Source organism: Pelobates fuscus, chromosome 5, assembly GCF_036172605.1.
Source record: "Pelobates fuscus isolate aPelFus1 chromosome 5, aPelFus1.pri, whole genome shotgun sequence".
Taxonomy (NCBI): Eukaryota; Metazoa; Chordata; class Amphibia; order Anura; family Pelobatidae; genus Pelobates; species Pelobates fuscus.
This window is the reverse complement of record NC_086321.1, coordinates 1,335,925-1,348,663: the sequence shown is the minus strand read 5'-3', so window position 1 is coordinate 1,348,663 and position 12,739 is coordinate 1,335,925. Positions and strand designations below refer to the sequence as shown.

At 39.3% G+C, this 12,739-nt stretch overlaps 1 protein-coding gene across 2 annotated transcripts in view; it reads right to left on the bottom strand.

Annotated features, from left to right (window-relative positions):
- Positions 1 to 1,285: 1,285 nt before the first annotated feature.
- The window catches only part of ARHGEF39 (Rho guanine nucleotide exchange factor 39), a 132,166-nt gene continuing 120,712 nt past the window's right edge, over positions 1,286 to 12,739 (bottom strand). Inside the window, exon 12 of one of the 2 annotated variants that reach the window (XM_063453512.1) lies at positions 1,286 to 1,641. In XM_063453512.1, coding sequence (XP_063309582.1) covers positions 1,572 to 1,641 — 70 coding nt within the window. In that variant the 3' untranslated portion in view covers positions 1,286 to 1,571. The remainder of the gene's footprint in view (positions 1,642 to 12,739) is intronic. The other variant, XR_010090860.1, reaches the window with a different exon arrangement.

The following is a 12,739-nucleotide window of genomic DNA, read 5'->3' as shown; positions in this document are numbered from 1 at the left end:
ATTCCCCCTACTCTATTGTATACCATTTTATAGTCATATTACCCTATGATCTGTGTTTTTTGTGTTTACTTTACATATTTATGTTACCCTGAAGGGTTATCCACGGTTATCCAGTGGTGCTATGAATTGTAAGTGTGGATTTTTTTCCCCTATTGGATTTTTCACGTGTTGCACATTGCACATGCACTTTATAATATAGTATTGAGGACTATATTTTATATTGTACACATATAAGTCATTAAAAGTTACAGCGCACCTTATTTTTTTTTGTAATATATATTAGTGGTGTTTTGACCTATTTTACACTTGAAGGTGCAGCTTTTATATTGCTTCACTTGTAAATAGATAAATGTTGTGTTCACTGTCACTAAATATAGATAGCGCCTTCTATTTGCCTGTAGATATTTCTTTTAGCCCTGCATATGTACCAACTATATAGTGTAGTGCATATTAATTATGAAACCATGAGCAGTATGTTGATATAAAATTGATTAATGGGATACTCTAGGTAGCCAAAGTAATTAATCTCATCATATATTAATATATCTATTGTTTTGCAGTATGCATAAAAAGTTAATAAAAAGCTAATGTTGTTACCTTCAGAATTCACCAGTACTGAAAATATAAGAATAAATGTACAATCTAAACATTGAAGTTTTACATTTTTATATTCCTGGGTTAAGATTGCCTTCAAATTTAACTCCACGAAATGACACTGGATGGCCTCATGCTGTCCATAAGGACATTTAGCGTCTTTAACCCCTTAAGGACCAAACTTCTGGAATAAAAGGGAATCATGACATGTCATGTGTCCTTAAGGGGTTAATGTGCAGGGTGTATTCTGATTGCAGACTGACAGATTCGGGGTTCTCTTCCGCTTTCACTTGGAGGAGATGCTCCCATAGAGAACAAGAATAAAGTTATTATTGGTTTATGTTATTCCCAGTGAGATTTTATTCCACAATATCCAACACCATGTATTACAAAGGTAAACAGCAGCATTTAAAGAAAAAAAATATATATACATAAAAATAAAATCAGGTACTTGTTAATACTTCCAATATAAGAAATTCTAGAAAATTTATTAATTTTCATGTGGATGCTTATTTGTCAATAAAAAGATGAGACTAATAGTGACAAGTTAAAGAAATACTCCTTAATTTAAAAAAATATATACATTTTAAAGTTGGATTAGAATCCTTAGATTACTTGACCCCCACTTTTTTTTTTTTTTAAAAAGGAAAATTAAAAGAGTTGAGAAAATCTCCTCTGTGCAAAGCTGATGATCTCAGTACGAACTAGGGAGGATGACCAGAAATCATGGTTTTCAGAGAATCATTGAATCCAATTATTTTATATTTGAAGCATAAATAGTGTTTGGTGTCCTTATGCAGAGCATTCCATTTTCTAAGACCATCACAAGGAAGCAGATTAATTCAAGGCATAAAATGGGTAATGACTTCAGACACACAATACGATGGATAATTCTACAGATTCGGTATACAATGCTTCAGAAGGTGCATTCAATTCTTCACATCCATTAATAATAAAAATAACAGACACTGAGGGCATCATAGCAGAACACAGCTCCAACCTGCTTTGTCCACCGTGGGCGAGTCCTGGGAATAGGACTCTGGAGATCTGAAATGAAGAAACAAGTTTAAGTGATTTGGATAGGAGAAAATAAATACAAAAATGCAGGGTAGGCTGTAGTGGTACTTAGAGAGCTCCTTTAAGGCATTTGGCAAGATAGTAATCTCCGCACTGATTGAATTGTAGTAAATGAGAACATTTAAATAAAGTAGTATGGGGGGCGGGGCCTGGCAGCCGAACGAAGCAGACGTGCAAAGCCAGAGCTCCTCGACAAAAAGCGATTCTGACCATAAACCAAAGATTTTGACCACAATCTTCGACAATAATTCTGCCCTAGCTACTTACCCATGCGAGGCAAGCAGGGTGAACGCATAGAAGACACCAGGTGGTGTGATACCAGCACTGCCAGCGTCTAAGGCCTACTGCATTGGGGTGCTGGAGACGGCCGCTCCTCCACCTCACTCAGTTCCTGCTTATCGCTGTGCCCTGACACCTCCCCCCCCCTCTGGACCGGCGGGGAATATCCCGGTCCCCACTGGTGGACTAACTTACGGCAGTGGAACGCAACCGTTAGGAGCAAACAGCGGCATTACCTGTGTGCCCAAATCACCGTGACCAACTTTGCAAGATGGCTGCCGCAACAACCAAGGCCTCCCACGAGGCGCGGATAGAAAGAGCTTTCGAGCGCTTCTGGTCTCAATTCTGGGCTGCAATGGGCCAAAAAGCAGAGAGGGAGGTGGCGAAGAGCTCTGTTCTAACAAACCCTGGAAGAGCCCTCAACCCACAGCCAGCTGTACATGGCCGCGACATCGCTCCAACAGCAAGAAGGAGGAGGAGGAAGAAGCGTTGTGTACCTAACTCACGGAGGCTTAGCGCTGCTGGCATCCGCAGCTCACCTAAACCTCATCACGACCGCCTGCAGGGCTCAACTCTTAGACCAGCACTAGATCTCCCACGGGCCGGGGGCCAGAAAGGAACCATACGCAAGCAAGGAATTGCAACCTTGTGCCCGACTCTCCCCAGCTGCGTGACGGATCCTCACTCCAGGTGGCACATACCTGTAAACGGGACACTTGGCCTCTGTGAATTATCAGTGTGTGCTGTCAGCTTTCTGATCACTGGAATAGGCTGAGCGGGTATTGTATACAGCGGGCATGCATTCGTTTTAAGTTCCCTCTGTGATTAGCATGCCCACTGCCTCCTGAACTACCCCATCTGTCAAGGGTTACACTTAGTTCCAGAGGGCTTCACTCAGTCACCAGGTTGCCAGTGGTGATATTATCAATGGAAATGTCAGCTACTATAGCTAGATGCACTCCCTGTGTTCCCTTAACTCCCCACTGACATGTTCCATACGATACTCCTGATGTACCTAGGCTACCCTCTCTTGTCCATACCACTTCCACGCTGTATCTTACCTTATTTTTCTTTTTATTATGTCATTATCTACTGTATGTCTAGAGGGCACACCCGTGAGTAACTAGGTACGATCTGCATAATCTAGACCGGTACCTATAGCCTGCAAACTAATCCTTTACTATAATACATACACACTGTATATGAAACCTTACTGTCTGATTATCATTCAAAAATTGTGTAGTACTACCATACTCTCACTAATGCTACCTAACTAACTGGCATACTACGAAGTTTCTTGCATGTTCATCTCATTATTTACAACCACATGTATTCAAAATTGGTCTATATAGCAATCTAAAACAAAAAATGTGCATTATGCTGCCATGTCATGTCCAGATAATTTGTTGTTCATTGTTAAAGCGTGAATATATGCTCTTGGGGCATGACGAACGCATTTGTAACTGCTATATCTATGTGTACTTAAAAAATAAAGAATTTAAATTAATAAATAAAGTAGTATTCCAGAAATACACTAGAATAAGGAAACAGCAGAGGTCAACTGAAATCAGGAAGCTCAATAACTAGTCTGATTGATACACAAGAATTACCTTGCTAATATGGCATGTAGGGTTCCAGACCACTGCGTCATACAATTGCATAATATGGACCTCCTGTCTGACATAAAATTCAAGATTTTTCTAACCTTTCAGTGAAGGAAAATAATATTATTAAAGACAGGAGGCAAATATTAATACTACTCATTTTAAACAATCCCTGTCGTTTTCTTCTCCTTCAAATTTAAAGTCGGCATTTTGTTATCCAAATTCATGGACTTGCCTAATCTGATTGTCAATGTAGGGGGGGAAACCATTATAAACAGTTTGGTAACATTTTAGGGTATAAAATAATTGCTGATCCCTCCAATCTGGGGCCCATTCTTTAGGTTGCACCCTAAAGGATGTAGATGAAGCATTATTAGGTTATTATTATTGGCATTTATATAATGTCAACTTATTCCACAGCGCTTTACAATAATATAAAGGTGAAATTTAACAATAATGGAGACAAAGGAGTGGGATCTGATGACTTTATAAGGTTTATTTGTTGTCAGTTAGTTACATTGTGTGTCATTATTTATATGTTGTTGTTTTGTCTCTGAATAAATATTTGTTAACCCCTTCAGGACGGGTGACGGACGAGGTCCGTCATCCAGGGAATACCCTTAACGACGGGTGACGGACCTTGTCCGTCACGCGGTAAAATTAACCCCAGATCGCCGCAATCGCGGCGATCGTGGGGTTAATGGTGCTCCCGGTCTGCCTCTGTATTAGAGGCAGACCGGGAGCACAGGATCGGGCTGCCCCAGCACATCTACCCGCTCTGACAGCATGTCAGAGCAAGCACATGTGCTGTGTATACTTACCTTCCGCCTCCCTGCACTTCCGGGTTCACTGTGAAGTGCAGGGAGACGGATCAGTGCTGATCCTGCCCCCTAGTGTAAAAAAAAAAAAAAAAAAGTTAATTTAAAATCCCACCCCCCTTTACCCATTTTAATAAAAAATTAACCCCTTCCCTGCCAATTGATCACTGACTACAGTGATCAATTGGCAGGGATTACATTTTAATATGATCTGATTTTTCTTTTTAACCCCTGAGGGTTAATTCTTTTATTAATTAATTTAAATATTTTAAAATTATAAATTTAGCTAGCTGGGGAGGGTGGAAGTTAGTGGGGAATTGGGGGATTTAGTGTTAGGCTAACTAGGGGTTAACGGTAAAAAAAGTTTTAAAATAAGCTTTAAAAAGTTAAAAATTAAGTTAAAAAAAGTTTTAATAACGTTTAAGTAAAAAATTAAAAAAAATAAACCCTTTACCCAGTCCAAATAAAAATTAACCCCTTCCCTGCCAGTCGATCACTGCCTACAGTGATCAAAATACAGATCACAGTATTATACTGTGATCTAATTTTTTTTAACCCCTGACGATTAACTTTTATTTATTTTTTAACCCTCAGGGGTTAAATTTATTTAATTAACTAATTTAAATATTGTATAATTAAATATTTTGCTAGCTGGGGTGGGTGGGAGTTATGGGAAAATGGGGAATTTACGGTTAGTGCTGCTTACTGCTATTTAGGGGTTAACGGTAAAAAAAAAAGCTTAGAAAAATGTTAAATCTGTAAAAAAAAGTTTTACGAAAGTTTAAGAAACTTTAAAAAAATTAATAAGCATAACAAAAGTTTAAAAAATTGTTTTAAAAAGTAAAAAAAGTTTTAAAAAGTTAAAAAATACATTTAATAACGCTCATTACCACTACACCTGGTACAAGCTAGCGGAAAAATGATCCCACGCTAAGGTTCAAAATATGCCTTTTGAAATACCCTGGGATGTCTTCTTTAAGAAATGGTATGGCTTTATGGGGTATTTGGATTATATAGCCTGGTAAAATACTCTAAAATGGGACATGGGCACAGCGTAAAAATGTAAAGTTTGAAAAAAATGGAATGGCTGTGTCCCAAATGTGCCCCTCCGATGTCCACATTTACCCGGCAAAGGTAAATACTGGGGTATTTTTGTACTCAGCAGACATAGCTGAGCAACATATAAAGTATTATACAGTCGTAGCACACATAAGGTTTGCAAAATATACTGTGCAAACTCACTTTGTGTGTCAAAAAGGCAGAAAAAAACGCTTATTACCACTACACCTGGTACAAGCTAGCGGAAAAATTATCCCACGCTAAGGTTCAAAATATGCCTTTTGAAATACCCTGGGGTGTCTACTTTAAGAAATGGTAGGCCTTTGTGGGGTAGTTTGAATTTAAAACCTGCGAAGATGCTTGGAAATTGCACATAGGCCCAGCGTCAAAATCCAGAGTTCTGTAAAAACTGATATGGCTTGGTCTCCAATATGGCACTGTAGCTTCACAAAATAGTGCCAAAGACATTCATTGGGGATGTCTTTTTACTCAGAAGACTTAGCTGAGCATAATTTGGAGGTTTTGAACTTAGTGGCACATATGAAATATACAAAATGCCCAGCAAAAATGCAATCCGTATGTAAAAAAATGCCCCAAATTATTATTTACCACATACTTTGGCATGTATTGGTGAAAAAATGGGGGCATGCTAAGGCACAATATGCACCTTATGATATACCCTGGAGTGTCTACTTTTACAAATGGTAGGCCTTTGTGGTTTTTTTTTGAACAGTCAAACTGTTATAATACCCCAAATGGAAGCATAGGCTCATTAAATCCGTCTCTCAAAATTCTACTGTGAATACTGAAAAGGACAGGTCTCCTATATGGCACTGTAGCTTCACAAAATAGTGCCAAAGACATACAATGGGGGTACCGTTGTACTCAGCAGAAGTAACTGAACACATAATAAAACTTTGTACAGGAATAGCACACACCAACTTTACAAAATACACATGAGAAGTTCTTTGTTATAAGTTTGTGTGCGAAAACCCCCAAAAAACACAATTTTACTCCAATATTTAGCAGAGGTTGGCGGTAAAATGGCTACGTAGAAAGTGTCAAAACAACCTTAGGTAAATAGCCTGTGGTGTCTACTTTATATAAATATATACTTTTGTGTGGCAATTTTGTTTTCTTTTATGGCTATTAAGCTTACAAGACAAACATACCAAATTCTAAAATCGCTCCACATTAAAAGTTTATTTTACTCCTTGTGCTTTGTGACCTGTAACTACCAAAAAAAAAAACTTAAAATCCCAGACACATATATTCTGTAAATCAGAACAACTAAATGAATTTATTTTTAATTACTTTCCTTAACCTGCACTAATTGTGCACACATTATTATTGCAAAAACTGTTAAAAAAAAAATCAAGATTTTTAATTTTTTTTGCATTTTTCTGTATTTTTTAATAATAAATAAGCATTTATGTAAATATATGTTACATCAAATTAAAGCCCTTTCTGTCCTTTAAAAAACGGTATATAATATGCGTCGGTGCAATAAATTAGTAAAATGCAAATTGCAGTTGAACGCAAACAGCAAAAAAATGCAAAAAATGCTTGTGTCATTAAGTGAAAGACAAGCTTCTGAAGCTCTGTCCTTAAGGGGTTAAAGTAGACGGACCAGAGTTTATATGTGTATACACAACATCATTTATAGAGTTTGGTAATACACCACATGCGGCAGGTCAATATTTTACCCCCGGTATGATGCCGTATGGATCCGCGCACTATTTGGACAACTTGGGTGCCCGTACAAGAGCTATCCGGGATATAGGACATGTGGGGTTCCTGTGGGGTTTAACTGTATTTAAGGGTGTTTTACTATGCTTCATGTTCGGCTCTCTTTGTTCCGTGGATAATTACATTACTGGTCTTTGACTCAATTATCTCCCAGACACATACGCCTGGGCGGGCTTACAATGCAAATGTATGGACACCCCATGCTGGGGCTCTGGCTATAAAATAATTTAGTTCTGGGAGTAGAACTGGCGTTTTATTCCATAACGTGTGTCGTCCAGTTACTGGTAGGGATAGAGCTATTAACTTTTCAGCGCCTTGTTCCAGGTCGTGAAAGGTTCGGTGGAGAAAGTCCTTATCAGGACTTGAGCTCCGCTACACTGCCCCTCTTGGAAAACCTATGAACCCATTTGGATTTCGCTAAAACCTGCACACTGATGACACCCAAATATAATGCTCTTCCCCTAATCCCTCCCCCACTGTCCTAAACCACTTCACAGGTTGCCTTTTTTCTGTCACTAATTGGACGTCTTCCAACTTTCTGAAACTCAATCTCTCTAAAATTTAGTTTCTTATTTTTCCTCCTCATAATAATAATCCCCTTCTTGTCAGTATATTTCACTGGCAGACATTTTCTGTTCAGTTAGAAATAGAAAATGTATACTGTAAGTCACCAAGAAGGGGGGTTGAAATAGCCCAAACACACACACATCCATATAGATTAACTATAATTATGTTTAATCATATATAAATAGTACCTATGTTAATAATATTGATGGATAGAGACCCAATGAAGAAATGTCATTATTATTAAATAAATATTAGCAAAAGAACATGTATATATATATATATCGCATGCTGTCACATTACTAACTACTACACATAGTTTCACACAATGAGACAGTTAAGCCACAGGATTACAAGAAGTAGATAATACCAAAGTAATTAATGTTCATTTTTAAAATTTAATAGATTGCTACAATGATCCATTGTAAGAGTAGGTGAAAAAGGGTTCAAGATGAGTCAAAATCTATTTTATGGGCAAAAAAAAGCCAGTCTAAGAAAATCCTTTAAAGATTGATAGATCTCTGATGGATGGGACCATAGAGATATGACAATTGTGACATCAAACGCATCACAAAATTCAATTAACCCACCATACAAAGTGGTAGTTGGACTTGATAAGAATTTCTTGTGGTGTTACAATGCCATCTATTGACCAAAGTATAGATGACAACCTGTAGAGAAGATTCACCTACCTGACCCTATTGGTCACTTTAAATTAGTGACGTAAAGAAAGTTTAGGGAAGCTTTTCCTTTAAAAATTGAGGAGCGCCGAAGACGACCTTAAGTCTGAGATCTGGAGCAATAAGCAAGAAGGTCTTTGGTCTTCGATCATTAACCAAAAGCTGAACACATCTAACTCTCTCTCTCTTCCAACTAACTCTGGAACTTTGAAAAACGAATATTCTTTTTCAAACTGAATCTGGAATACTCAGAACTCTTGATAACTTCCTATTTCCAAAATTCTCTACTCATACTTGCATACACAATTCATGGAATATATCTCCAAGCCTACAGAATTTCTACCAAGAAAGCTGGTAAATAGGTTTTATTTAATTTAAATTAATTTTTACTAAAATAAAAATAAATATACCTGGATAAAAGCTGGTCAGATTTCAAATCTTATGAAATCATAATTAGCTAAGTAAATATATGGTTATACATTCCATTACTGCAGGTGGAATACAATATTTACTAGTAATTTGCCAAGTTTTGCATATTATTATTGTAACGGACACCTTCCGTTGACGGATGCTCCTAGCGCTTCCTGAGGACTCCAAGCACTGCAGCAGACACCACAACCACCGCAGACTCCACAACCGCCGTGGCTTAACTGAAGTCTCGCCGTCTTCCTTCCACACTGTATGAACCTCCAGCATCCAGGACCGTGTGGGGAAGACCTCTCCTCCAAGGAGAGCGTAACAGGAGCAAGCTCTCAAAAGAGCTAAGTGATTAAAGCTCAAGGGAGTATGCAGCGCATAGCAATCCCCAGTGTGATTATAGCTGTCCCCTCCAATGACGAGACAAGACTACGTGTTGAGGGTCAAGAAGAACTCAGGTTTAATGGCACACACTCTGCTTTTATGCAATTCTCCCCTGCAAGGGAGACGCTCACATACAATTATACATTACCCAATCACACAATGGTTACATCCCACAGATTCCCCCCCTTAGCCTGAGAGGTAACCCAATTATCCGTACAATTTAAACATACCTTTTACCCAACTTTCATAACTCTAAAACCATACATCCAATATTAATAACAGTTATATATTATTAATCAGCACATTCCAAATACAAACATACCCACAAATCGTTCAAATCCGTTCAGCCGTTCAGGAGATAGGTATAAGTAACTTTTGACCGCACATTTTCATGCCCAAAACAGTTCCATGGATTTAGGCTGTGAGGTCAGTCTATTTTACACCGAGAAAAGGACTAAGTCCCATTCGAACGAGCGTTCGAATCTTCGAACGGGACTTGGTCTCCAGCCGCGGTGTCGAAGAAGGTACGGGTCAGCGGTGTTCGTGCAATTGGGTAGCCGAAAACAGTTTCATAGATTTGGCTGCACACACCGCTGATCGCGTTAGAATAAGTTAAAATGGCCGCCGCCAAGTGTTCGTTTGTCGAACGGCGGCCACTTTGACGACTTCGGCACTTCGACTGCATCCGAAGTGCCAGTTTAAAGTTGTAACACTGCTCCAAAGTAATTAAAGGGCCAGGAACAGCATTATACAAATCCATTATGAAAACGAAAAACAGGTAGCAAGATCAGACTAGATCACCGTACCTCGACGGGAGAGCATAAGTCTGGACTCGCTATCCTGTGTACCGCAAGGAGACTCCAGGGGTCTCCGGGGGCTTTACCCCTAAATAGGTCAAAACAAACAAAAGAAAGAGATGCTAGGGGGTCTCAATATAGAACAAAACCTGAGACCCCGAGCATCACCTGGATATTGAAATAGCCATATATAGAACTGTTACGGTACCCTCAGCATGAAATGTACAAACCGCTGTTTAGTGAATGCTCCCTGTTCGCAATAATGTAGGCTGTATGCGTACTCACTACAATCATGTGAACCGTAAGTAAGGGAACACTCCAAACTCCCGAACGGCAAATAATTCCATAAAGCAGTCTCTAGTCGCTGGTAGTAGAGATCCCCCCTAATAACGAGACCAAGCTCCGCATTGAGGGTAAAACACGAACTGAGTTTACTGTGGGCTACCCGCCCGTATTTATGCAGGTCTTCCACTTGGTGGACACTCCCCTAGGGGACCAAATGGGAGACTGGAATAGCAGAAGGATATATGGTATTTCAGGACAGACAGTCACACAATATTCCCAGCATACATCACAGTTTCCTCCCCTCTGCTCAGGAGATAATTGGGAAGTAATTCAATTATCTCCCAAAGCAGAGGCAAATCGCCATTTTAAATGTAAACCATAAAACACATAAAAATGCCTAACTTTAGAACTGCCGATCATTTCTCATTCGTGTAACACATCCCCAAATAGCCTGGATCTGAGTGCGTATTATTGGCGAATAGCGCTCAGATCCCATACGCATAGTTCAATCGCCATGGAGTCAAAGTCTGTTACAGTTCTTCGGTATGCGATTGACTCCATGGGACGGCTATCTGGGGTAAGTCCATTCGTGTCTTTAAATCTCCCGAACAGCCGGTCTTCGCACACTTCTGTCGACTGGGAAGGGAGGTCGACGCAACGTTCTAATTGGGATCAATAGGTTAACCAGCAGCACACTTCTCTTCTGGGTGGCCGTCCGTTCGGCAGTTTTGTTCGGTAACAAAGTCAATTCCCTTAGATCCAGGCATAAGAATGGGCGAGTTCGTGAAACAAGCAAACAGACGAATCCAGCAATCTTAGTCCATACAGATGGGTCTGTCACAAGAACGATAGCTCAATAACCCCCCAAAAAGAAAAAGGGTGGGGGGTGGGCTAGGAATAAATAAATAAAGTATATACAAAATACCAAATCCCTTCTCTACCACAATACTTGGTATAGGGAACAACTGTATTGCTAAATGAGCTTGGAGGGATCCAGGACGTAGATAGTACAAAAAAATAAATAAAGTTTTATTAAGAATGGCTTCATCCAAGGTATCCTTCCCCCTAGTGTCCCTAGATGCAGGGTTGGAACCTTCAGAGTATCTACCAAAATACCAGGCAGAAGTGTATAGGTCCCTAACCTACCCCCCTGTGGAGTCCTAATATCGAAGAAGATAGGGGCTAGAGATCCTAATATCGAAGAAGATAGGGGCTAGAGATCCTGGGTAAAAGATATATATATATATATATATATATATATATATATATATGTACACCAGGAGTCCTGATAATACAGGTAGGGAACTAGATAGAAAACAGGAAGAGAGAGGTATAAGTGAAATGAGGGGTCAGTTACAAATGTACTGACAATAACTTTATAAAGCCTCTCTCCCTGTAAAACTAACTAGACAGATAGAGTATAGGAAAGGGAAAATCAATAGTATAAAATTAGAGCATCTTCAAAGTGCTCCACACCCATAGTGTCAAGTGTCCATGTAAGGACAAAGAAATAGAAACAAAAAACGTCCAACGCGCGTTTCGGTGCTTAGGTCTTGCACCTTCGTCAGGGACTAACAGAATAATGAACCTAGCCTCCCTTAAGTATCGTGGGCGCCAAAAGATGAATGTACCTGTATCCAATCAGAGGTGTAGAAAGGAAAATCCTTCAGGTGAATTGTGTGCTGCATACTTAAATCCGATTATTGTGGAACGCCGGTGCCAAATAGGTATATCACGTGATCGCCATATCGGAGCCTCTAATCGGCTCTCATACAGACTTGTGTGATTGGTTATAACGCACGTGGATATATCGCGAACCGTTCAATGGTAGGATGTATGCAAATAACTAGCCCCCCCATGCGGCTGTGATTATAGAACCACTGAAAACTGGCTGACAGCTGCTGTCTAAGGCATTGTAACCCCTACAGCTCTCAGCCAGCTCAGTAGCCTAAATGATGTCAAAGGGTATAGTAAACCCTTGTACATTATGAATAGAGGGGTGCGCATCTTATAAGGACAATCAGCTAAGAGTCCAGGTACAAGACATACTATCAAAGTCTTACTTAAAGAAAAAAATATAAAAAATAATAATAATAAATAATGGCGAAATAAGCAAAAAAACACCATCATAATAGTAGTAATAAACCTAGTGGTGCTATATAAACATAATAGTGGATGTATCATGCATATCTACATATTTACAGATAAAGAGATAGATTAATGGATAACTCAGTATATGAAATTAAATGTCTCAATCTGAAATAAAGGACATATATGAGAAACCCTCATATAGACCAAGGGGTGAAAGCGTCTTAAGTTTATAGATCCAAAAACGCTCTCTTTGTAAGAGTTTTTTGTCAAGATCTCCACCCCTTGGTCCGAGTGTGACTCTTTCTATGCCACTAAACCTGATCCTGTCCAGGGACCCTCTA